The sequence below is a fragment of the Chiloscyllium punctatum genome, chromosome 18 (assembly GCF_047496795.1).
Source record: "Chiloscyllium punctatum isolate Juve2018m chromosome 18, sChiPun1.3, whole genome shotgun sequence".
In the NCBI taxonomy this organism is placed as follows: Eukaryota; Metazoa; Chordata; class Chondrichthyes; order Orectolobiformes; family Hemiscylliidae; genus Chiloscyllium; species Chiloscyllium punctatum.
This window is the reverse complement of record NC_092756.1, coordinates 84,726,502-84,754,128: the sequence shown is the minus strand read 5'-3', so window position 1 is coordinate 84,754,128 and position 27,627 is coordinate 84,726,502. Positions and strand designations below refer to the sequence as shown.

Genomic DNA, 27,627 nt, shown 5'->3' with positions numbered 1-27,627 from the left:
AGCCACTCTAACACACTCTTAACTACAAACAGGTTGACTAGAAAAATAGGTTTTAAAAAAATTAGCTTTAGCCCAGTGGGACTCCTGCGGTGCTGTGTTTAGTGTCCATATACCTGAGCCAGAAGGCAAGGGTTCAAGTCCCTCCTGCACCAGAGGTGTGTGTATAACATCCTCATGTAGTTCAGTAGAAAATGTCTGCTTTGCTCTGTATCTCCTGTTACTTTAAAGAAGAATGTCCCAACTCAGTCTTGAAAGCTTAACCCGTCCCAGCAACCACAGCCTTTTACCAGGGAGAGAGGTTGATACCTGCCACTCAGAGCTTCGTGAGATTGATCTTAAATGACTTTGCTGTCATTTTGAGACCATATCCCAACCCAAAATCTCAGCAAGGAGTTCCGGAGGTTGGAATGTGTGGAACTTCGGAGTAGTTGGAAAGATGAGCTTTGAAAGTGATGCCAATCAGGTAGACAAGGCATACGGATTGGAAGGATGCATTCATGGAGTTACGAAAAGGTGGAGGAAGAGGTTTATGTGGGGAATGTACCATCAGACCTGATCCATCTGGGCCGAATGGCCTACTTCAATGCTGTAAATTCTACGCAACCTTTCCCGAAAGCCAGTCGCTTGGTTTCCACTCTGTTCATCCCTATTCTGCAAATACAGACTAGTGTGGATGAGGGGGGAAGTAATCCCATTTAGCTGCATTTGCAGTGTTGTGAGTTAAGACTCTGTATTTCAGTCCTGACTGTCTGCCTTGATTGTTCACAGCTAAAGCAAATATAATGCCTCGGAATCTGATGTGCTTCTACGATGGTATCCAGGAGATCAAATGTACTTGGGAAGTGACAAGTGAGTCCAGCAAATATTTCCAGTTTGGCCTGCACTTTGGAAGAGCCAATAGCTCTGAGTAAGTAAGCCAGCTGAAATGTTCCTGTAACCCAGCCCTGACTGTTGATCCAAAGAGCAGTAGACATGAGAAGATTCAGCCCACCTCAGCTCATCCATCCTTAACTTAAAGATATAAGAAATAGGAGCAGGAGTACGCCCTGGATGTAGGTTTGCTCACTGAGCTGGAAGGTTCATTTTCAGATGTTCCGTCACCATACTAGGTAACATCTTCAGTGAGCCTCCAGACAAAGCCTGCTGGTGTTTCCTGCTTTCTATTTATATGTTTGGGTTTCCTTGGGTTGGTGATGCAATTTCTTGTGGTGATGTCATTTCCTGTCCTTTTTTTCAGGGGGGTGGTAAATGGGATCCAAGTCAATGTGTTTGTTGATAGAGTTCTGGTTGGAGTAGGCCATTTGGCCCAGCAAGCCTGTTCTGCCATGCAATAAGATCATTACCGATCTTTATTGTGGACTCAGCTCCATTTACCCACCCGTGCACCATAGCCCTTACTTCCTTTACTGCTCAAAAAGCTATCTATAGTTGCCTTAGAAACATGCAAATAAGCAGCCTCGACTGCTTCACTGGGCTGAGTCTAAAGTATTGAAGCGACCCAATTGTTCTTAAGAAAGAAGAATATTGGCTGAATTGTCCAATCCCTTTTTCGAGATGTTGATCACTAGGGAGGGTAATTTTAACATCTGCAAATGGCATTTTGTGAATGACCTATCCAAAATTGCCCATTTCTAACTATCAGCACTTGTTATGATCCCCACTCTCAAGAAAGAGAAAGATCCCTATGTTAATCCTAAATTTATCATTGAACATATGACCCCCTTGTCCTACTCTCACAACATCCAACCTTCAACATTAACCATTTCCACGCTGCCCATGATTGTACTCATCTGGTGTAAAATCAACTCTCGGATGGCTCCTTGCAAAGGCAGAAGGTCCAATTCTCTTCTGATCTTCTCGTTATTAAGACCTCTGACAGAGAAAAAATTCCCGATGAAGACCTTATGCTCGAAACGTCGACTCTCCTGCTCCTCAGATGCTGCCTGACCGGCTGTGCTTTTCCAGCACCGCACGTTTCAACTCTGATCTCCAGCATCTGCAGCCCTCACTTTCTCTCGGACAGAGGGCTGCCGTACTTATGCCTCTGTCCTCCAAGGCTTGTCATTAATCAAGGGCCAGAACTTCAGGTGGACTCAGCAATAACAGGACCCAAATGCATTTGTGCCTTCTGAAATATATGCCTAACGCATGTGTGACTGCCTGGGAGTATTATCTGTTCAAACAGGGTTGGGAGCTGTAATTGAGGACATGAAGACGTGAAGGTGGATTGGAGACAAAACACACTTCAGGTCTCCATCACACAGCAACCCAACTCTCATTACAGGAAGACCTCCTAAACCTCATCCAAATTCACTCACCTATGCCCCCCCTCCACTACCACTTCCTCCATAATAGTTGATCTGGATACCATCTTCACAGCCATGCATTGGCATAATTTTAACATCAATAGGGAAGAATTAAACGTCTAATGACTGAATTAAACTCTGAGCTCCAATACGCCACCATTAAAGAAACACGCCAGTGTAAAACACAATGTAATCAATTAAGCTCTAATGAGGCCTGTTACCAAAATGATATGCCAAGGCAGTGTCTTAAAAGTGTCAGTTATTCTTGAATTACTAGGCCCCCTGATGATCTGAAGCTGTTATTTGCATCTGAAACCCAACCAAACATTTATAATGGTTACAACTGTCACAAGAAATGCTTGCAGCTACATAGTCTAAACTGACAGAGCAGAAAAGTGTCCCAGCAATGCATTAATTAATAAATACATTAGGAGGTCCACAAACCTTTTTTCTCTACCTTTTATTTTTTGCAATTGTTAACAAATCTCAGCCTAAAGTTCCTTTCAGCATTATGGGACAAGTAACACTAAGCATTGGAGATTCATTGGTTTTGAATTGAATTAGCTTTATTACCACGGGTCCTCAAATAAATACAGTGAAAAGTTTATAAGTCTCCACTCACAGCGTCATCTTAGGTACAAAAATACCTAGCTACGGATTCTCCAGATAAAAGATTACTTACAGGATAACAATGCAGCCCTATTAACCTCTTTCAATTCAAAGCACTTTTAAAATGCTTTCATGGGACAAGCCAACATTTACTCTTCCTGAATTGCTCTCCTGAAAGACGGCAATTTCCTGTGGCATCATCTAGGCAGCACCTATACTGCTATTAGCTTTTTGCTAGCAGTTTCACACAACTGTGTGACTTGCTACTTCAGGGGGCAGCCAAATTGCTGTGGAACAGGACTCACATGTGGACCAGACCAGATGAGAAGGTAAATTTCCTCCCCTGCTCATTATTAATGGGCCAGATGGGTGTTTGTAACAGCTTGTATTGGGCATTATTACTGAGTCTGGCTTTTCATTCCAGTTTTAGTTATGCTTCCATTGGATTTGAACTCAGATCCCTGCGTAGGCCTTAGCCAGGACCTCAAGAGGACTGGTCCATTAGTGCCACTGCATTACGATATAGATCAAAACAGGAAGCTGGTACAATTACAACACTTAAAAGGCATCTGGGTGGGTATATGGATAGGAAGAGTGGAGAGGGATATGGGCCAAGTGCTGGCAAATGGGATTAGATTAGGTTAGGATATCAGGTCGGCATAGACTAAATGGTCTGTTTCTGTGCTGTACATCTCTCTGCCTCTATTTGTGCATGTGACATAGGTGACCCTGAACAGGTGTAGCATTTATTATCCATCTCTAATTGCCCAGATGGCAGCTTAAGAGTCAACCACATTGCTGTGGGCCTGGAGTCACATGTAGGCCATATCAGGTAAGGATGGCATATTCATTCCTCAAAAAGGTGTGGTCATAGACTCATAGAGATGTACAGCATTGAAACACACCCTTCAGTCTAATGTGTCCATGCCAGCCAGATATCCTAAATTAATCTAGTCCCATTTGACAGTATTTGACCCATATCCCTCCAAACCCTTCCTATTCATATACCCATCCAGATGCCTTTTAAATGTTGATTGTATTCACCTCCCACACTTCCTCTGGCAGCTCATTCCATATATGTACCATCCTCTGAGTGAAAAAGTTGCCTCTTGGGTCTCTTTCATATCTTTCCCCTCTCACCCTAAACCTATGCCCTCTAGTTCTGGACTCCCCCACCCCAGGGAAAAGACTTTGTCTATTTATTCTATCCATGTCCCTCATGATTTTATAAACCTCTATAAGGTCACCCCTCACCTCCAACACGCCAGGGAAAATAGCCACAGCCTATTCAGCTTCTCCCGTTAGATCAAACCCTCCAACCGTGGCAACATCCTTGTGATCCAAATGGGTTTTAATGACAATTGTTACCATTAGGTGTTTTGTTTAGAACTCCAGATTTCAAAAGTCACCATCTACCATGGCAGGATTTGAACCCATGACCCTCAGAACATTAGATTGGGATTCAGGGCTGCAGGCCAAGTGATGTTATCACTACACTACTGTCACACCCACTGATTCTACTTTCCCTGGGGAATTCTTGAAGGAAGTAGACATTCAGAAATTAGTAAACTTAGCACAGTCCAGGAACTGAAACTGTACGCTTCTTGCTCTGTTTGATATATTTGGACTTGAACAGGGGCCGCAGTGTAAGTTGAATGGGTTAAACCATTTGTGTAAATCCTTGCTGAAATAACTCCACAGCGGCTGGTCTCCCGTCACCACATCACCCTTTATTTACACATTGGCAGTCCTTGACACAGATCCAGCTTCCTCAGAGCCAGCTCTCAGAGTGAACAGAACCTTTGACACTCCTGTCAATCAGGGCTCCTTGATCAGACCAGGTTAACAACCCCAATAAGAGAACACAGATTCCATGAGGTCCACATGGCAGACCTTGTTACAATCTCTGCACCCATCCTCCAGCTCTCCGACCTTACAGAATGACAGATCTAGCTCATTGGGTAGCTTTCTCATCTGTGTGTCAGAAGGTCATAAGTTCAATTATTTCCCCAGGGGCTTGAATGCAACATCTAAGCTGAAGCTCTGGAGCACCCCTGAGGGAGTGTCGAACTATCAAGTGCCCTGTTTTTCGATTATCACTCCGAGACACACTCTGTCCGCTGCTCTTTGACTTCAGAACAGACCTCTCAAATTTCAAATCGAAGCTTGGTCTTGCTTCCTGAGCACCCTCTCTGCAGCTGTAACTTTGTATCTCTCGCTCTGTTGAATCACTCTGTGATCTTTGGATGTGAACTGCACGCAAAACAAAACTTTTCACTGTACTTAGGTACATGTGACAATAATCAAATCAGATCAAATCACTAGTTGGAAAAGGGACATGACTTTTCACAAATCCTTGGTAATATTTATCCCTCAGTCTTGTCTGAAACAGACTATTCAGTCATGAACACATTACTGCTTGCGGTTGTAGACATCAGTCATGTTTTGTGCAGCACACTAGAGTCTACCCTTCAACAGTACCCAAACTCTCAAACCAGAAAGTACTGGAGAAACTCAGCAGGTCTGGCAGCATCTTTGAGAGAGAGAGAGCAACAGAGTTAATGTTCTGAGTCCAGTTCTGACTGGACTCAAAACGTTAACTGTGCTTTCTCCTCACAGACCTGCTGAGTTTCTCCAGCACTTCCTGTTTTTGTTTGTATCAGGTGTCCAGGCATCCACAGATTTACTTCAAAAGTCTTCCACTGACTGCAAATTGCTTTGGGCTGTCCTGGAAAGCGCGACACAAATGCAAGTTGTTTTGTTTTTGTCGCCGTGCGAGTCTCTCAAATCGCGCTGACCAACCTCTCTTAATTTGCAGGACCAAGGAGTGTGAGAATCCAGAGATATTCCAGACATTTAAAGATCTCACTGTTCACCGCTGTAGCATTCCTGTGAACGACGAGGAGGTCATGGATGACTATGAGGTGATGCTGAAGATTGTTGAGCCAACAGTGGTATTTTACCCCTATAAAAACAGTGAGTTCGCTCTTTCACCTTCACTTTGACTGTGCAGTTAATTTGTCAACAAGGGTTACCTGAAATGCCACTGAGAGCAGAGCCTCCGAATTTCCTGGGGTAATAGGAGATGTTCAGCCTGTTGCAAAAACAGAAATTGCTGGAAAAGCTCAGCAGGACTGGCAGCATCTGTGGAGAGAAATCAGAGTTAACGTTTCGGGTTCAGTGACCCTTCCTCAGAACCGCAGCATCAAGTCAGTTCCCTGGATCTACCTGGATGTTTTCCCGAGTGATGACCCAGACTAAAATTCCAGTTTGATTCTTCTCTGCCCCATGTAGTAGCGTCCCACAGTGGCTCAGTGGTTAGCGCTGCTGCCTCACAGTGCCAGGGACCCAGGTTCTGGACTGTCTGTGTGGAGTTTGCACATCTGACCCATGTCTGCATGGGTTTCCCCTGGGTGCTCAGGTATCTTCCCACAATCCAAAGATGTGCAGGTTAGGATGAATTGCCCATAATGTTCAGGGGATGTGAAGTTTAGGTGCATTAGTCAGGGGGAATGTCCAGTGATAGGGTGGGAGAATGGGTCTGGATGGGTTACTCTTCAGAGGTTCGGTGTGGACCTTTTGGGCGAAATGGCCTGTTTCCCCACTGCAGGGATTCAATGATTTTCCAGCTAAGGTTACAAAGAGATTTGGGTCTCTTTGCTGAGGAGAGGCAAATGGAGTTTAATTTGGATAAATGTGAAATATTACATTTTGGTAAAACAACCATGGACAGGACTTACACAATTATTGGTAGGGCCCTGGGTAGTGCTGTAGAACAGAAGGACCTAGGAGTTCAGGTACATAGTTCTCTGAAATTTGCATCACAGGTGGGCAAGGTGGTTAAGAGGGTGTTTAGCACACTTGCCTTCATCGCTCAGACCTTTGAGTACAGGAGTTAGGATGTAATGGTGAGGTTGGACAGGACATTGGTGAGGCCTCTTCTGGAGTACTGTGTCCTTGTTATAGGAAGGATATTATTAAGCTGGAAAGGGTTCATACGAGATTCACCAGGATGTTGCTGGGAATAGAGGATCTGAGATATAAAAATAGACTGGAAATGCTGGGACTTATTTTTACTGGAGTGTAGCAGGCTGAGGGGTGACCTTATAGAGGTTTATAAAATCATGAGGGGTATAGATGAGGTGAATAGCAAGGTCTTTTCCGCAGGGTGCCGCGCTGTGCAGATTTGACGGCTGTGGGCTAGGAAAGTGGTGGAGGGGAGGGGGGACGGGGAAGTGGGATGGTGTTCCTTGCATTATTTAGTCCCAACTGTGTGCCAGACCTGATGGAACAGTAGTCTTTTCCTCACTGCCATTTCTTATTTGTCACATATACCTAGTGCCATTTGGCCCTTCGGAGAACATGCTGTTGATAGCTGCTGCAATTGCCAACCTGGGCATTAAGGATCAGGAAGAGCACAAGTGGCCGATTCCAGAGGGGATTTGTGGCTGGCTTTGCTGCTTCCCAAGCCAGAACCTGTAATCTTTCGCCCTGTAAGGAGCTCTTGATGTCCATCCACCCCAACTGCGTGGTGCTCCAATTTTGAGAAACGTCCACAGAAGGCCCTCATTGTCAGTGGCCGAGCGGGTATCTCTGAATTTCTGGCCCCATTTCCTTCCCTTTCTTGCCCCCTGCACTTTTCCTGAAGTATTTCCAGCTGATGGAATTACAGTGACTCTCACAGCCCTTTGTTTGTCAAGGAGATAAACTCAGCAGTGTTTAGCACTGATGCCTCACAGCGCTCGGGACATGGGTTCAATTCCTCGGGTGACTGTCTGTGTGGAGTTTGCACATTCTCCCCATGTCCTTGTGGATTTCCTCCCACAGTCTAGAGATGTGCAGGCTAGGTGGATTGGCCATGCTAAATTATCATGTAATGTGCAAGTAAATGTGGGGTTAAAGGAATATGGTTGAGGGTTAGTATGTACTTGAAGGGCTGAATGATCTGTACCTGTGCTGCAGGGATTCTATGAGTTTTCAATCAATAAGATCCCAAATCCAGAAGTAAATGATTAGTTAATCTATCGTGGAGGTCTACAGCCTACCCTATGACTCTGGAAGGAGCTGGTCCTCCAATCAGAGTCCCTTTCTCTCCTGAAGATTTGCACTGTCTGGTTGGCCAACAGCTCTCAGGGTCCTTCATCCCAGGATAGCTCATTGTTGACCTCTCAAGGTGCCTGATTACAGTTACAAAACTTAGTACAGTGCTCTTTCCCCAAAGTGAGGCCTCAGCTGCCTCTCCAATCTTATGGAGCCAAGACACCCCCCTTCACCCAAATTAGGTTCCACTTGAAGTCTCGGGATAGAGTACAGGTAAAGTCACCACTGCCTGGCCAGACCGTAGGGCTGCTCTCTCCTTAGAGATAGAGGTGATTGATGACGGTTTAACCTGAGGGTTCATCATGCCTCAGGTGAGGGGAGAGGTTGAGAAGGAAGCTCCATTCATGGTTATCTTAACTGCTGCAGGAGTTGAACCCACACCAATGGTGTCACTCTGCATAGCAAACTAGCTCTCCACCCAACTGTGCTAACCAACCCTACTCTCAGGACATTCAAGAAAGGATTCCACATCTTTGATAGGACAAAAAGGGGGGAGCTTACTCCATAGGGTAACCTCTATACTTAATTGCCATATCGAGGAACAAATTGTCCAAAATACAATGAGGAATATTGGGGAATGTTCTGATTCATAGTGCGCCACTATCTATCACAACTGTTCCGTTATAAATCAAAGTCTCAATATACAGTGAAATCTTGTCTTTTTTTTGTCTTTTATTATTAGTAAAACCAAAGGATCCTTTCAACTTGACCATAAAACAGCTGCCCGATGAGAGATATCAATTGGACTGGCTCACTGTGCCAGCTAGTTATAGTTCCGAATATGAAATTCATTACAAGAAGGCTGAAGATTCTTGGGAGGTCAGTTGAGATTGCACATCAGTGAAGGGGACAGGTCTTCAGGACTGTCTTCCTTGTGTGTCTGTGTCTCTGCTTCTGTGTAACATATCCTTGTGTGTGCCTGTTTGAATCAACTAGGATCAAACAGCCATGTGCCTGTTTGAAGGATGGTTATGATCCCGAGAGAGACCAATAACTTCAAAGGTGAGGAAATCCCCACAAAGATGACAGAAAGAAAACCCATGGACAGGATTTCATTTAGAGTCATAGAGTCATAGAGATGTACAGCATGGAAACAGACCCTTCGGTCCAACCCGTTCATGCCGACCAGATATTCCAAACTAATCTAGTCCCACCTGCCAGCACCCGGCCCATATCCCTCCAAACCCTTCCTATTCCGATCCAAATGCCTTTTAAATGTTGCAATTGTACCAGCCTCCACCACTTCCTTTGGCAGCTCATTCCATACACATACCACCCTCTGCATGAAAAAGTTGCCCCTTAGGTCTCTTTTATATCTTTCCCCTCTCACCCTAAACTTCTAGATCTGGACTCCCCGACCCCAGAAAGGCGACTTTGTCTATTTACCCTATCCATGCCCCTTATGATTTTATAAACCTTTATAAGGTCACCCCCTCAGCCTCCGCACACCAGGGAAAACAGCCCCAGCCTGTTCAGCCTCTCCCTATAACTCAAATCCTCCAACCCTGGCAACATCCTTGTAAATCTTTTCTGAACCCTTTCAAGTTTCACAACATCTTTCCGATAGGAAGGAGACCAGGATTGCTTGCAATATTCCAACAGCGGCCTAACCAATGTCCTGTACAGCTGCAAGATGACCTCCCAACCCCTGTACTCAATACTGTGACCAATAAAGAAAGCATACCAAACGCCTTCTTCACTATCCTATCTACCTGTGACTCTACTTTCAAGGAGCTATTTCTTCAAGCCTTGACTGTAATAAATTAATTGAAATCAACGTAACACAAACATTAGTTAATAGTTGAAGGATATTGCAAACATAAATGCACATTGCATTCCAAATACACAAGATGCCTCACTTTACTTCTCATTCAAGTCTAGGGCCACATGTCATCTCAATAAGCCGTTGCTTTGTTCACCCTCTCTCACTTCCCATTCAAACATTTCAGGCCTTGAGGAAAAAGTAAGGCCAGCAGATGCTGGAGATCAGAGTCGAGAGTGTGGTGCTGGAAAAGCACAACAGGCAGCATCTGAGGAGCAGGAGAATCGACGTTTTGGGCATAAGCCCTTCATCAAGCCTTGAGTTGCATACATCCAACATCCCCCGACGCAGTAAACAAGGGTGAAGCACATGTCCGCCAACCTTCTTTCGCTTGTCTCACAACAGTCCCAAAGGAATAAAATAATTAGAGATTCCCTTCTCCAACCCCTTTAAATACTCTGGTGGGCTCTGTCGATACCGCAATCACAGCAATGGGAAGTTGTCCAATCCACAGACCCTTGCTCTTGTCTATGTCTCACTCCCTGCTCTTTGCAACTGTTTATCACACACAGTAACACAGTCCCTGCTCCATTCTTAGGAACCCTGCTTCAACACCAGGATTTGTTCATTTGGAGGAAACCTTGTTTGTTCCCTCATTGTGCGAATGCTCGGTGTATTCTAAAATGTCAAACACAAAAATGTTGGCTGAACCAATATTGCTGCAAGGATCCTTCTGGTCTCCAATTTCAAATCACCTTCTTCTTCGGCAACCTACAGCCCGGAAGACTTAACATTGAGTTCTCCAATTTCAAAGCCTTCCCACTCCCTTTCCGAAATGACCATCCTTGGCCTCCCCCATTGCCACTGCAAATCAGACTACTAACGGGAGGAACAGCACCGCATCTTCTGCCTGGCCCGCCTGCAGTCCGGAGGACTCAACAATGAGTTCTCCAATTTCAAATAACCTTCCTTCCTATCCCCGACTCCCTTTCCAGCCCCTCCCCCTCCCTTCCATTGCTCTGACCAACTCTTCCTTGCAGCCACCAACTGGATTCATTCTTCCCATTGACCAACCAGGTCGTACCCTCTGCCTGTGTTCACCTATCCCTACCTCGCCACTCCATGCCCTCCCCCACCCAAAACCCTCCACCACCCCTCCCCACTCCTTTATCTGCAGCTCCCCTTACACACACACACACACACACACACACACAGTCCTGAAGAAGGGTTATGCCTGAAACATTGACTTCTGCACCTCCTGCCTTGCTGTGTTCTCCCAGCCTCCTGCCTGTCCCTCCTGATGCTGCCTGCCTTGCTGTGTTCTTCCAGCCTCCTGCCTGTCCCTCCTGATGCTGCCTGGCTTGCTGTGTTCTCCCAGCCTCCTGCCTGTCCCTCCTGCTGCTGCCTGCCTTGCTGTGTTCCTCCAGCCTCCTGCCTGTCCCTCCTGATGCTGCCTGCCTTGCTGTGTTCCTCCAGCCTCCTGCCTGTCCCTCCTGATGCTGCCTGCCTTGCTGTGTTCCTCCAGCCTCCTGTCTGTCTACTTCAGATTCCAGTACCTGCAGTTTTTGCTTTGTCTCTAACCTCACTGTTGACATAGTACATAAGCTTTTCTTGGAGTTATGCCATGATGAGGAAACAAATTTCAGAATTCTCTCCAGCCAATTTTGGTCTTAAAGGGACATTGTAGAAGAGTAAACAAAGGCTTTTGCCAGCAACTAGATCAGCACAAGTATGTACGTACATGTGAGAGCTGTCTGAACCACAAGTTTAATTAGTAAATGAAGTGTGCGTGATTGAGACCGAGTGGCTAATTGTGAGATGCATGTATGTAAAGTTGCCAATGGAAGATGTTTATGTAAGATACATGTGTGTGCACATATATATGTGGTGTGTGTGTGTGTGTGTAGTTGAGCTGTTAAGGTTGCATGTCAGTGAGTTTATGAGGAGAATATTAGAAAGGAAGAAGGTTAAATACTAACACAACATTTTTCCCTGGTTTTGGATGGAATAATTGGGTGGCAGTTTAAATCATACAATCTCAACAATGCAGAAAGAAGCCATTCGGTCCATTGAGTGTGCAACCTCTGAAGAGCATCCTGCTCAGATCCACTTCCACCCTATCCCCATGACCCTGTATTAGCCATGGCTAATCGCCCTAGCCACTATGGGCAACTTAGCCTGGCCAATCCATCTACCCTTGACAGCTTTGGACTGTGGGAAGAAACTGGAGTACCCAGTGGAAACCCACACAGACATGGGGAGAACATGCAAACTCCACGTGGATATGATTCGGAGATGCTGGTGTTGGACTGGGGTGGACAAAGTTAAAAGTCACACAACACCAGGTTATAGTCCAACAGGTTTCTTCGGAAGCACTAGCTTTCAAAGCAATGCAGAAACAGCGCTCGGAAAGCTAGTGCCTCCAAATAAACTTGTTGTACTATAACCTGGTGTTGTGTGACTTTTAACTTTACCCACACAGACAGTTGCCTAAGGCCTGAATCGAACCTGGGTCCCTGGCACTGTGAGGCAGCAGTGCTAACTGCTGAGCCACGATGCCATACCAAATAACAAATTAACGACATAATTAGGCTGATTAAATTTCAAGTGTAATAATACCATGATGGAAGCCAGAAGAGGCATAGGGGCAGGCTGCCTTAGAATGGCTGGAAGGTGGGAGGGACGGGGGTGGGGGTGGGGGTTGTGGGGGGGGGGGGGGAGGGGGAGGTGGGGGCTTGCTGGGGATCTGTATTTTATGCACTATTACTGTTTTTGTGATGACTGAGACTGGAATTTGAGGTTGTCCTCATTTCCCTGAAAACTGGTTGAACGGTAGGGTTTGGGGCCTAGCTTTGCTGTTCCTCTCCCTTGTAAAATTGCTGTTACTCTGTATGCAGCTATTAGTGTTTCATAAACTGTGTATTGTTTAATAAAATTTTTTTAAAAACCATGGCGGACGACCCATAATTGATCTAAACGTCACTGCGCCATTATTCCTCACTAAAATATTGGTGGTGGATTCAGATGGTACTTCAAAGCTAGAGAATATTGCAACATAGAATAACACATCATTGTCTTCTGCCAGAATGCCAAAGGGCGGAAAATTCCTCAAGATATCAAATCCTTCCAAATCCAAAAGAATTCATTGGAGGCATCCAGTCGCTATGTTGTCAGAGTGAGAGCGAAGGTGAAATGTCGAAAGGATAATTATTCCTACTGTGGACCGTGGAGTGACTGGAGCCATGAAGTTTCATTTCAAACAGACCCTGGTATGTCGGCAGAATCCAACTGTATTCTCATAGGGTTTCTTCACGCATTGTTTGCACCAGCAACAACAACCGCTACTTATCAGTAGACTGTCAATGGCAACTTCCAAATGCATACCCTTTACCCACTTGGGAGGACACGGTGGCTCACACTTAGCACTGCTATCTCACAGTGCTAGGCATCCAGGTTCAAGTCCAACCTTGGGCAACTGTTTGCGTGAGGTTTGTGCGTTCTCCCCGTGTCTGTGTGGGTTTCGGGTGCTCTGGTTTCCTCCCAGAATCCAAAGATGTGCCTGTTGGGGTGGATTGGCCATGGGAAATTGCTCCATGGTGTCCAGGGATGTGATCAGAGATCTCAAAAGCTTGAAGAGGTTACAGAGGTAAAGAGGGGTGAAATTCTGGAGGGATGCAAGTTTTCATGTGGAGGCCAGTGAACAGCACTCAGTGTCATTTAGATTCCAAGTAGCAGAGATTAAACAGAGGGCAAAAGGAAATTGCCAGAAGTTAAACCGATCCTTCCCCATCTCTATTGCATGTAAACCACCACAATACCATCCCAATGAATAGACTATTCCCACATAGAACTGTAAATCATTTAATCATAGAATCCCTACAGTGTGGAAACAGGTCCATCAAGTCCACACCGACCCTCTGAAGAGTAGCCCACCCAGACCCATTCCCCTATCCTATTACTCTACATTTCTCCCTGACTAATGCACCTAACTGGCAAGGTGGCTCAGTGGTTAGGACTGCTGCTGCATAGCACCAGGATCGATTCTAGCCTCAGGCGACTGTCTGTGTGGAGTTTGCACATTCTCTCCGTGTCTGCGTGGGTTTGCTCCGGTTTTGTCCCACAGTCCAAAGATGTGTAGGTCATGTTAAGTTGCCCAGAATGTTTGGTGCATTAGTCAGAGGGAAATGAGTCTGGATGGGTTACTTTTCAGAGGGTCGGTATGGACTGGTTGGCCTGAAGGGCCTGTTTCCACAGTGTAGGGAACCTAATCTAATCAAACCTACACATCCATGAACATTATGGACAATTCAGCATGGCCAATTCACCCTAACCTGCACATCTTTGGGCTCTAGGAGGAAACTGATGTTTTTCACTTTGTCATATTATGGTGGAAGCACAGCTATTCTGAACTGCTCATGTCTTTATTTTTCTCATTTATTCCTGTGATTTTGTACTTTTGAAGGTCTGGAATGCTGAACTTTTTAATTCCTTTTTTATTCCAATTTTTATTTCTAAGAATTTGTCCTTAAGAATCTGCACCTGGGTACCTTTGTACCGAGGATGGCACTGTAGGTGGTGGCTTGAAAACGTTTCACTGCACTCATGTGGGTACATGTGACACATTTAGAATATTGTGAGCAATTCTGGGCCCTTTATCTCAGGAAGGATGGACTGGCCCTGGAGCGGGTCCAGAGGAGGTTCGCGAGAATGGTCCCAGGAATGAAAAGCTTAACATATGAGGAATGTTTGAGGACTCTGGGTCTATATAGAGTTTAGAAGGATGGGGGGGCATCTAATTGAAACTTACAGAATGCTGAACAGCCTGGATAGAGTGGACGTTGGGAAGATGTTCCCATTGGTGGGAGACAACAGGACCCTCGGTCACAGCCTTAGAGTAAAGGGAAGACCTTTAGAATGGAGATAAGGAGAAACTTCTTCAGCCTGAGAGTGGGGGAATCTATGGAATCCACTGCCACAGAAGGCTGTAGGGGCCAGGTCAGTGAGTATATTTAAGACAGAGGTAGATAGGTTCTTGACTGTTAAGGGGATCAAAGGTCACAGGGAGAAAGTGGGAGAATGGGGTTGAGAAAAATATCAGCCATGATTGAATGGCGGAGCAGACTCCATGGGCCGAATGGCCTAATTTTGGCGCCTATTTGTGATGGTCTTATGGACTAATAAAGCTAATTCAATGCAATTCAATTCAAATTGATCATTAACATGTAGACTATGTTCCTTAAAGCATAGTGCAGTAAAATTGAGCACACAATAAACAGGCTACAGTCAGTACGGTAAGGAGCACACCACAGTGCAACATTCTTACAAGTCATTAAAATCACAATCCAATTAATGTTTCTTTCAATGTCCTTTCTTTTGTTTATGTTTCATTTAGATAACAAGATAGTCATCATCGTGGCAGTTATAATTCTGATGGTTTTAACCCTATTTATTCGTCCCTTTCTCTGCCTGATACAAAGGTAAAATATCTTGTTCTTCTGCTTTGTGTTAATGATCTGAATCCACTCAGTTAGACTGCTGGCTGATAGCCATTGGATCTCTGGGATTTAACCCAGGAAATTCCAAACCCTAATTCTGCCTTTGTTCTGTGAGCATCAGACTAACATTGATAGTCCATGAGCGTTTTTATAAATGTCTACTGAGGTGCAGCACAGTGGCCCGGTGGTTAGCACTACTGCCTCGTAGCGACAGGGATCTGGGTTTGATTCCAGCTTTGGGGGACTGCCAGTGTCTGGACTTTGCACGTGCTTCCCCGTGTCTGTGTGGGGTTTCCCTTGGGTGTTCCAGTTTCCTCCCAAAGATGAGTAGGTTAGGTGAATTGCCCCATGGGGATGGGTTGACCATGGGCAAATGGAGGATACACTGTGTTGGAGGCTCAATATGGGCTGAATGGCCTGCTTCCACACTGAAAGCATTCTATGAGGTGGTAAGCCTTGATAATGAAAGCTTTTAAATGGGAATGATTGGCAGATGAGTCATCAGGATTTCAAGCCCTCCATCTTTCTCCACCTCCTTCTCATTCCACACTCATTATTCTGTCTTCCCTCTCTCCTTTCAGCCTTATTTTCCCTTCAATGATAGTCACCGTCCACCGTTCCTTGGGTTCCACCTTAGGGATATAGGAACATAGCAGAAAGGCGCCATTCAGCCCCTCCCATCCTAGATCATCTACCTCACTACCATATTCACACACCGTCTCCAAAAGCATTGCTACCACCAGTACCTGGGAATCAATTACGCAAGTTGAGGCTGAATTTATTCAATGACTCAGCCTCCAACAGCCCTCTGTGTGAGTATATTCCAAACAGTCACTACCCTCTACGTGAAAACATTCCCTCATTTCAGTCTGATATGGCTGTGTTCCTTGGTTCCGGCACACTACCAGGGAAACATCATTTTTGTTTTACAAATCCTTATTTTTATAAATAAACCATCCAAAGTCTTCACTTAGATTCCAGGCAGAGCATCCTCTGTTCCATACTTGTGAGCTCTCAGTTAACGTTTGTCTTACAAACTCTCAGGAAACCAACCCCTTTACCGACAAACTCCTGAGCTCAGAAATGAGACAAGAATGCCTTGCGAGTATTTTTGACAAACGTTTTTTGAGTCTCTGCTGTTCACTTTCACTGGCCACTCCTTGATGGTCACTCTAGAAGCTTGACACCGTCCAGGACAAAGGAGCCCGCTTGATTGGCACCACATCCACAATTATCACTCCCTCCACCACCAGTGCTCAGTAGCAGCAGTGTGTACCATCTATAAGATGCACTGCAGAAATTCGTCAATGATCATTAGACAGCACGTTCTGAACTCACTTCCATCTAGAAGGACACAGACAACAGATACATGGGAAAACCACCACCTCCAAATTCCCCTCCAAAACTCACCATCCTGACTTAGCAGTATATCTCCATTCCTGTTGTTGGGTCAAAATCCTAGAATTCCCTCCCTAAGGGCACATGGACAGTAACGAGTCAAGAAGGCAGCTCACCACCACCTTCTGAAGGACAACTAGGGATGGGCAATAAATGTTGGCCCAGCCAATGATGCCCATATCCCAGACATGAATAGGAAAGAATATTCAAACCGACATTGATTGACCTTCAGTACAAATACCATGAAATGACAACACAGTAACTGATCAGATTAGATTACTTACAGTGTGGAAACAGGCCCTTTGGCCCAACAAGTTCATACCGACCCTCTGAAGAGTAACCCACCCAGACCCATTCCCTCTGAATGATGCACCTAACACTATGGGCAATTTCCCATGGCCAATTCACCTGACCTGCACATCTTTGGACTGTGGGAAGAAATCGGAGCACCCGGAGGAAACCCACGCAGACACGGGGAGAATACACAAAGACAGTCACCCAAGGCTGGAATCAAACCTGGGACCCTGGTGCTGTGAGGCAGCAGTGCTAACCACTGAGCCACTGATTAGGATAGGAAAGCAAATTGAAGGGACTGAATGGCCCACCCCAGCTCCAATATTCCTCTGTCACTATGGTAGAACTCATTACCACAAGGAACAGTAGAGGTGAATAACATTAATTCTCTCAGGGGGGTTGACAGTCTGAGAGTCTCTCTTCCTCAAAAGGTAGTGGATGCATAATTTTTAAATATCTTTAAGGCGGACTTCAATAGATTCTTGGGAGAAAGGGAGGACTGCTGATGCTAGAGATCAGAGTCAAAACGTGCGGCGCTGGAAAAGCACAGCCGGTCAGGCAGCACCTGAGGAGCAGGAGAGTCGACATTTCAGGCATAAGCTCTTCATCAGGAATGAGGGGCTTATGCCCGAAACATCGACTCTCCTGCTCCTGGGATACTGCCTGACCGGCTGTGCTTTTCCAGCGCCACACGTTTTGACTTCAATAGATTCTTGATGGACCAAGCGGATGAAAGCTTATCGGGGGTGCGCAGGAATAGAGAAGTTGATAGACTTCTGCTTACTGGTGACATCAAGGGATACAGGATAGTATGGGAAAATGATGATGAGGTAGACGGATCAGTCATGTTCTAGAATGGCAATGAAAGGCCTCATCCAGCTCTGAGGTTCTTACATCCTAATGTGCAACATGTTACCTCATGGTACAGCACAGGTGAAGGACACCTATGCATAAAACTGCTGAAGTGCCTGATGGGAAAGAAATAGAAGGATAGGAGTGAGATAAGGTGGGGAGGGTGTTGCATGGCACATAACGACCGAGATAGAGATATTGGGCCACGTGGCCTGAACTTCATTCAGTACAATTTTCTGTATGACTACCTCAAGTCTTTTGAGTTCAGTAATGATGATTGTATGTTTGTCTGCATGTTAAAGAAAAAAGAAATCCTGGTTGGAGAGCATCCCTGACCCAGCAAAGAGCAAGCTGTTCCTGAAACACAGCCAGGTAACAGCACTTCACTTGAAAGCAGATGCCGGCAATCTATCCATGATCTAGGATGAGAAAATGGGGGTGAATGGTCCATTCCAGACCCTACGTGGGCCATTCACAACACAGAAGGTGCTGGGGAAACTCAACAGGCCTGGCTGCAGCTGTTGGTAAAAACAATGACTGCAGATGCTGGAAACCAATTTCTAGATTAGTGGTGCTGGAAGAGCACAGCAGTTCAGGCAGCGTCCAAGTAGCTTCGAGATCGACGTTTCGGGAAAAAGCTGCAGCTGTTGACAGAGTCAATGTTTCAAGTCACAAATTTCGGATGTCTGGTCAGCATGGGCGAGTCGGACCGAAGGGTCTGCTTCTGTGCTGTCCATCTCCACGACTCTATGATTCTGAGTCTTGTGGCTTCTTTCCAAACTGGAGATGTTCTGGACATGTTCTGAAGGAGACTCATGTTGGAGTGGAAATGTTAATTCTGTTTCCCTCGCTGCAAATGCTGACAGACAAATACTGTTTCATTCTTGTGGTGTGACCTAGAGTCATAGAGTTGTACAGCACGGGAACAGACCCTTCAGTCCAACTCATCCATGCCGACCAGATATCCTATATAAAACTAGTCCCATTTGCCAGCATTTGGCCCATATCCCTCTCAACCCTTCCTATTCATATACCCATCCAGATGCCTTTTAAATATTGCAATTGTATCGGGTTCCACCACTTCCTCTGGCAGCTTGTTCCATCCTCTGTGTGGAAAAGTTGCCTCTTAGGTGCTTTTTATATCTTTCCCCTCTCATCCTAAACCTATGCCCTCCAGTTCTGGACACCCCCATCCCAGGGAAAAGACCTTGTCTATTTACCCTATCCATGCCTGTCATGATTTTATAAACCTCTATAAGGTCACCAGGGAAAACAGCTTCCACCTATTCAGCCTCTCCCTATAGCTCATACCCTCAAACCCTGGCAACATAAACCTTTTCTGAACCTTCAAGTTTCACAGCATTCTTCCTATAGATGGGAGACCAGAACTGACCTTGATTGGTTTGGTTTTTAATTCATTCATGTGACTTGGGCATTGTTGGCTGGCCAGCATTTATCACCTGTCTCTAGCTACCCTTGAACAGAGTGGCTGCTAAGCCCCTTAAGAGGCCAATTAAGAGTCAATCATATTGATGTCGGTCTGGAGTCACATGGAGGCCAGACTATGTAAGGATGGCAGTTTCCTTCCCTGAAGGACATTAGTGAACCAGATACATTTTCCAACATCAACAATGGTTTCTTAGTCATCATTGGATTTTTAATTCCAGATTTCATTTTCACTGTATTCAAATTCCACGATCTGCCATGGGAGGATTCGAACATGGGTTCCCAGAACATTTTTGGATACAATCTAGTGATAATACTATAGGGGTATTTATGATATAAAGCTATAAGTCATTCACATTCTGTACCTTGTGGTACAGCCTGATCTGTTTCATGCATTTAAAATGCTTGCATGTCTTATTCATTCATCCGACACATCTTCCAGTTTGCATAGTCAATATATTTAGATCCTGTAATCTAATGATTATTGGGAAACTTCTTAATTTAAAGGTTTAGAATTAGAATAATTGGCAATAGTTCAATTGGGGAATTTCTTCCAGTTAATTAAATAAACCTAAAACAGTCTGGTATCCCTAGTAGCGACAATGACGCGATCAGATTGTCGTGAAGGTCCATTTGGTTTACAATTGTCCTTTAATGAAGGACATTTCCCATCCATGTGGAGTTTTCCTTACATGGGTATTGAGGTCCATGGCTGTGGAGTTGTTTGGTAGCTTCCCAATAGAATAGGTGCATGGGACACTGGTATTTCAAGAGAGTGGGTCAGCCCCACCTTCTCAAGGGAGGTTTGGAATTAACAATACGAGTTGGCCTTGTCAGTGACATCTCATGAAGGAATGTCTCAAAAACAATTGATAATCTTCCCTAACCCACACTTTTTAAAATTTGTTCATGGGATGTGTGTGTCACAGGCCAGGCCAACATTTATTGTCCATTTATGGGGCAGTTGAGAGTCACCCACATTGCTGTGGGTCTGGAGTCATACGTAGGCCAGACTGGGTAAGGACAGCAGATTTCCTTCCCTAAAAGATATCAGAGAACCCAATGGGTTGATGTCAGCAATCGACATTACAGTAGCATTTACTTTTTTAAAAGTTTCAGATTTTCAATGTTAATATCTGCTGCAGTGTGGATTTGAACCCATACACCCAGAGCATGATCCTAGGGTTGCTTACTGAGTGACATTGCCACTACACCATTTCCCCAACAGTAGCATCATGAAGACCAATTGTATCATTCCAAATGCTGTCAACTGACTTGTTCCTGTAAGTGAGAAACACCACTAGGTTTCAAAGGATCTAACTTGTTCAGGACACGTGGGAACACTGTGATTTATTATCTGCACCGTGTCACGTTGGCAGACCCCAATGGCACATTGGCAGTACCAGCTCAGTCAGTCGGGGTCTCATTCCTTTTGAGTCTCTGATGGGATTGTATTGGTTATCTATCCACATTGCCCCGAACCCATTGGCTGACAAGTCTATTTCAGAGGGCAGTTCAGAGCCAACCACATTGCTATGGATCTGGAGTCACATGTCAGCCACACCAGGTGAGGATGGCAGATTTCCTTCCCTAAAGGACATTGGCGAACTGAATGGATATTTAATGAGAATTGATAATAGTGTCTTGGCCAATGACAACAGTTTTCAATTCCATACTTTATTAATTGAATTTAAACTTGACCAGCTATCACAGTGTGACTTGGATCCATGTTCCTCTAGAGTATTAGTCTGCATTGTCGGATTGCTAGTGAGATAGCCCATCCCCCACTGCCTCCTTGTGCTGATCTGTATCTGCTTCCTTCTCTTTACAGAGAGGCATTCTGGGATATGTGGTCCCCCTGGAAGAAGGCAACATCTGCCAAGTGGTACCTGATGAAACAGGAGATACAAATCCTCAGGTCATTTCTAAGTAAGTCCTCTTCTTTAATACAGGGCTCCTGCTATGGCTTTGCATTCATTCGTTCACTGGGAATTAGTACAAGGGACAGATCACATTTGATATACACCACTCACACTGTCCCCTCCCCACTAAGATGTCATTCTCACTGAACCAGTGAGAATGTCAAGGTGAGTAGATTGAGGTCTGTGGATCTCCCCTCCATATGGCTTCTTGTGGGATCACAGCAGTGAACCTGGGTGTGCTAGGACACCTCACTCTGCTATGCTATTCTTCCTGATCGATTGTTCTTAGCTTGGGGTACAGGGCTGAAAAATGTGTTGCTGGAAAAGCGCAGCAGGTCAGGCAGCATCCAAGGAGCAGGAGAATCAACATTTCGGGCATAAGCCCTTCTTCAGGAATCTTGGGGTACAGGGCACAGTTTCAAAGTCTGCAGCTGGCACTAAACTTGGAAGATTTGTAAACTATGGAGGAGGGCAATGTGGGATCACCGACAGGGCACTGACACATCGGTGGAGTGGGCGGATAAGTGGCAGATGAGATTCAATGCAGAGAAATGGGAGGTGATGCATTTTGATAGGAAAAACATTGAAAGACAATATAATTGTGGAATTCCTATAAGGTGGAAGCAGGCCATTCGGTCCACACCGATTCTCTGGGGACCATCGCAACACAGCCCATCCCATCCCTGTAATCCCACATATCTCATGGTGAATCCTCCTAGCCTAGATACCATTGGGCAACTTAGCATGGCCAGTCCACCTAAGCTGCACATCTCTGGGCTGTAGGAGGGAACTGGAGCAGCTGGAGGAAACCCATGCAGACATACAGGGAGAATGTGCAAACTCCACACAAACAATTGGGAATGAACCCAGATCCCTGGTGCTGTGAGGCAGCAGTATTAACCACTAAGCCAGTATAATTCTAAAGGGAGTGCAGGAGCAGAGGATGTATGTGCATACAGATCGTTAATGGTGGTAGGACTGGTGGAGAGAGCAGTTAATAAAGCAGGCAGTACTCTCAGTGTCGTAGTAGAGTTAAAAGTCACAAAACACCAGGTTACAGACCAACAGGTTTATTTGGAACCGCTAGTTTTCAGAGCACTGATGACCACCTGATGAAGGGGCAGCGTTCCGAAAGCTAGTGCTTCCAAATGAACCTGTTGGACTATAACCTGGTGTTGTGTGATTTTTAACTTTGTCCACTCCAGTCCAACACCGGCATCTCCAAATTGTGACTTCATCAGGTGGAGCAGGATCATAAGACACAGAATTTATAGCAAAAGATGACAGTGTCACACAACTGAAACGATATATTGAACAAACCCAGATTGCTGCTAGACTTGTAACAGGGGCAGAGAGTACAAGCAGTTGATGTTGGACTCATACAAGACACTTGTTAGACCTCAACTGAGGTACTGTTTACAATGCGAAATATGTAAATACATTGGAGGGAGAGAGAGAGAGAGCGAGAAGAGAATTACAAAGATGGTTCCTGGAGTGAGAAGCTTCAGTCATGGAGATAGATTCTCCTTAGAGTGAAGAAGGCTGGAGAGGTCATCTGACAGAGGCTTTCAAAATCATGAGCGGGGCTGGGAGGAGCAGACAGAGATTAGCTGTTCCCACTTCAAAATGAGAGAGGCATAGATTTTAAAGTGATCTGCAGAGGATGATGTGAGAACAAACACACTCTCGGGAGGGCAGGAGAGACTAAATGGCAGAGGCATTATGGAAGAAAAGGCAAAGTGTGTTGGGAATAGTTGTCAAATGCCTTTTGATTGAACTTAACTCATCTTTGATTCTGAGATCTACGCCAGGTTGTGAGAGCAGAGCTATTTTATCTTACTTAGACCAGCTCTAACCCCGAGCATGGTCCTCAGCTGATTACTCACTAACATTTGCAGAAATGAACGCAGCATCAGAGCTCAGCCAGAAGACGCACTCGATGTCTGAGCCTCAATGTTACTTGTTCAACGTCATAGTTCTTAAAGGTAACTTTTACAGATGCAGAGCTCACTCAGCAACAACAACTCCATGGCATTTACATAGCACCATTCATGTGGTTAAACATTGCAAGGGAGCAAAACGCAGCAAAAGGTGACACCAAGCCGCATGAGGAGATATGACCAAAAACATCCACAGAGAGGTCAATTTTGAGTAGCATCTATAAGGGTGGGGGGGAAGGTGGGGGTGAGGAGGGGTAGAGAGATACAGGAACTTAGGACAGGGAATTCCAAAGCTTCAGGAAGAAAGAAGGACTTGCATTCATGTAGTGCCTTTCACAACCAGCAAATGTCTCAAAGCACCCTACAGCCAATGAAGTCCTTCCAAAACAATCTCGATGGCAACATAGGGAACACACAACTGTCAACATGCACAGAACAAACCTGCAGCAAAGAGCAGGCAGGCAGTCTGTGGGTCGGGGGGGTACATTTTGGAGAGAACTCCCCCGATCCCCCTTGAAATAATTCCTCAAGTACTTTACATCTCAACCACAAGAGGGCACATGCAGCAGTGCCGCACTCCCTCAGTAGTGTCCTTGAGGGAAGCTTGTCATTTAAAGGTAAGGTTAACCTCAGCGGGCATTTTAAAATCTGAGTTGTGAACAATGGAGTATAGGGGAATGAGCTGAGACTGATATTGTCATGCATTTCACAATTGGCCCCTGTGTTCAAACGAATGGGCAGACAGTGACAGGTGCGTATATTTGTAAAACTTGCCCTTGTGCGTGATCCGACTGTATTTTAAGTCTCAGGAATTAACAGCAGCCTTGTAACCTTTTACTTTGTTCCTATAACAGGGAGGAAGCAGCATCTGTCCAGATGGAAAGGCAGAAAGCCGTCTCGTCCCCTCTGCTGACTCAAGGTCGAGTTGGCCAAGAGCAATTGTATCCTGCAATTGGAGCCGACGCACCTTCTGGCGAAGGCTTTCCTAACCCTCTGATGTTACCGAGTGACCCGGCAGATTACGATGGCCCGTATTTGTTCAATTACCAAACGATACCTTCAGGGCCTGAGTTCCATTCAGAATTTAATCACGGATGCAAGAAAGGTTTCGAGTGTGTCACGGGGGCTCCCGGATATGTGAAACTCCCAGAGGACCCCTCTGAGACGCCACATTTGGATCAGGCAAATGACAGACCAACACTGCCTTCACCATCTTCTGCTTATGTTCTCAACACTCCACAACCCACCCCGGACGTGCCGAGTTCAGTTGGTTACCATGTTGGCGTTGACCAAGCCACAGACACAGGTTTGAGCCAAAGGGCGTTGGGACAGCAACCGCCCATTTCCAGTTATGTCCTGAGCCCCCCAGCGACCAGCGCCAGCCCAGCGTTCCCAGGAGATGCTCACTCCGGCTACGTTCATGACAATGGTCATTCCAGTTCAAGCCAGGCCCTTCCGTGGCCGGACGCCATTGCATACCCACTGGCCAGTCAGCAGCCAACAGGCCCTGACGGGGTGTCAGAGACGTGGCGCTCTATTCCCACGGCGGGCGATGAAACCACTTGGGGATCATGGGGCTGCCCCAAAAGCTCTCGGGAAAATCCCCCAGTCACACCTTGGCAACCGCCTGACAACGTTAACTATGTGTGCATTCCGCCCAACGATCAAACAGGGCCCTCGCCCGTTCCTCCCGAGCAGGGCACAGGTGAAGATCCGAGTCTGTCAAATGACCACCAACCGGGCGTAGACTTTATTCGGGCAGCTGCCATTAACAACGGCCTGGACTTTAATTCTCCATCGAAGCACCAAGACGACCCACAGAAACCTTCATCCAAAGAGGAAGCACTGTCACTTACTAACGAGGCTCCCAATGTAATCCTTTACCAACAAGGAGGTAAACCACTAATCCTGAAGCAGATTGGGGATTATTGCTTCATTCCAGGATCCCGTCCAACAAGTCCAAAAGAATCCATCAAATGCTGCCCAGAGACGGCTAATGAGCCAGATAAAAAACCTTCTGTTTGGCACGAGGGTTCCGATGCAATGCCTTCATTTCATTCTCCCATAATTACAAGCAACAAGGTGGGTCCACCTCAGTCTACACCTCCATGTTTCTTCAGGAACCATCTTGAGGAAACAATTGCGTAGCATTTACTGAGTGAAAGGGGAGCTGCAGCAGTTTCTGGCAGCCACCAGAACTAGTGGCCCCGCAGAGCCAGCACAAGCACTGATGGGCTGAGTGGCCACTTCCCATCTACCATTCTCTGATGCTAACTCCATTCGACCACGTCAAAGCAGATACGCTCAAGCGTCCTACATTTTCTCATCCTCCTTCTCCAAAAGGCTCTGGTCAGGAACTGTCTGGACCGACACGCTAATCTTACCTGTTGTTAGCGCGATACCCAGTTTATTGGCACCGGGGGTCCATGGGTGGTCATTTCTGACACTCTGCTGGTGATAACAACCAAACGTTTACATTTTACCTGCCTTATGTGAAATCTTGTGTGAGTTTTATCTCCCAACAAGCTAGTTGGACAAAAATGGCATTGACCATCAATTGGAAGCCAAAGAATTGATGTCATGCTCAGCAATGAACAAGCTCCCATAGTGGTGACATTGCTCGATGGTTATTGTCTTCACTTGTCTGAGTGTTTGCCAATCGAGGGCATCTCCTTGATTTTCAACGCCCGCCCTTCCGAAAGAAGAGAGGCCGTGGAGGAAAGGAAATGGTTGGCAAAGTCTTTCTTCACAAGTTGAAACGATGGAGGCAGCTGGGAAGTGACAAATCAGCAAAAATAAAGAAGTGGAGTGGAGCTATAATGGATGCCATCTCCTACAGGCAATCTAAAAGAAACTATTTATCGAGCAACTTCCATGACCTCAGGGTGTGCCAGAGTATTTCCCATTCAGTAGAGTACTTCGTGAAATGTTGGCGTCATCGTCATGTACTTGTTTGGCTCAGTTGGCAGGGCAACTGCAGGATGATGCCAATCAATTCCTGCAGTGGCTGAGGTTGCCACAAAGGCTTTGCCATCTCAAGATTGCCAACAATGGCATTCAGCAGGTTAAACCTGCCATCGGTCCTCTTTTTCTCTCTCTCTCTCTCTCTCTCTAATGAGAGAGCAGCCAATGGTCATTGTAAGCATTCCAGGCAAGAAACATGGCAGCTAATCTCCACACAATAAACTCCTGCAGGCAGCAATGTGATAGATAAATCTGCTTTTAAGGTTATTGATTGAGGGATGAGTCTTGGCCAAGACACCAAAGAGAATTCTTCTTGAAAATAACACCAAGTGACCTTGACCATCTGTCTCAAAGACCAAGAGACAGCACCGCCAAACAGAGTACTTTCTCTGCTCCAGAGATTTGCAGTCCCTGGACTTCTGTCTCTGAAGTGAGAGTTTGTAGGGGAAGAAGTACAGGGAAACAATGGTTCTACAAATGGCCTTAAACAGATTGAAATTGTGAGGTCTCACGGTTTTTGGTAGACACTAAACTATCTGATAAATAAGGAGAAAGTGTTTCTAGTGGCAGGAAGATTAGTCGTACAGGAATTGCTGTGTTCTGGAATACTGGAAACATGAGGGGATCAAGTTCAGTAGTAACTTTCAAAAGGGAGTTGGATAAGTACGTAAATGGGAAAGGGGTGAAAGGGGAAAGATTAAGAGTGTGGAAGTTTATTCTTCCATGGGGTGAGGGCACCACTGCCAAGATTTGATGCCCATTTCATGACTTCCCTTGAACTACGGACAGTCAGGAGTCATAGAAACATAAAACCCAGCAGCAGGAGTAGGCCATTCAGCCCTTCGAGCCTACTCTGCCATTCAGTAAGATCGCGGCTGATCCTCTATCGCAATGCTGTATCCCAATCGCCCTCACTGCCTTTAATATCAACGGAATCAAAGGGTCAATGCTACTGCTGTGGGTCTGGATTCAAATGTAGGCCAGACTGGGTAAAGATGGCAGATTTCCTTCCCTGAAGGACATTGATGAAATAGTTGGGTCTTTATGACAATTTATGATTATTATCACGCTTACAGTTATTGAGACTAGCACTTAAGTCCAGATGTATTAATTGAATGTGAATTTCATGAGCTTGGTTAAACTTTGTCTCTGACTTATTTGTGTCATTAATAAAGTTTGTACTGTACATATATTTAATGATGGAACCTTGATTTCTACATATTTTTGGGGATGGTTAAAAGAAATGTTAACTTACAGATTTTTGCAGTGTTGAATGCTGTGGTGCAGTTTTAAAGGGTTTTAATAAAACATAGGCGTGAATCGAGATTGACGTCCAGATAACTTTTTTTTGGGTTTCAGTCTGTCTGGCATTAGCAATAAAGGGAAGGAAAATACTGTGATACTGGAATAAAGGTCTGTGGGCATCAGGGTGCGAATGAATAACATTCTTAGAACATAGAATAGTACAGGCCCTTCAGCACTCAATGTTGTACAAACCTTTTATCCTACTCTAAGATCAGACTAACTATATACCCTACA

The 27,627-nt window shown here is 45.5% G+C and overlaps 1 protein-coding gene across 3 annotated transcripts in view; it reads left to right on the top strand.

Moving 5' to 3' along the window:
* The window catches only part of csf2rb (colony stimulating factor 2 receptor subunit beta), a 70,099-nt gene extending 42,687 nt beyond the window's left edge, over positions 1-27,412 (top strand). For all 3 annotated transcript variants that reach the window (XM_072588642.1, XM_072588640.1, XM_072588641.1), the window contains 8 exons: positions 769-907; positions 5,734-5,891; positions 8,698-8,834; positions 12,863-13,046; positions 15,170-15,254; positions 18,119-18,188; positions 21,094-21,191; positions 23,979-27,412. In XM_072588642.1, the coding sequence (XP_072444743.1) occupies positions 769-907; positions 5,734-5,891; positions 8,698-8,834; positions 12,863-13,046; positions 15,170-15,254; positions 18,119-18,188; positions 21,094-21,191; positions 23,979-25,272 (2,165 nt within the window). In that variant the 3' untranslated portion in view covers positions 25,273-27,412. The remainder of the gene's footprint in view (positions 1-768; positions 908-5,733; positions 5,892-8,697; positions 8,835-12,862; positions 13,047-15,169; positions 15,255-18,118; positions 18,189-21,093; positions 21,192-23,978) is intronic.
* Positions 27,413-27,627: the final 215 nt, after the last annotated feature.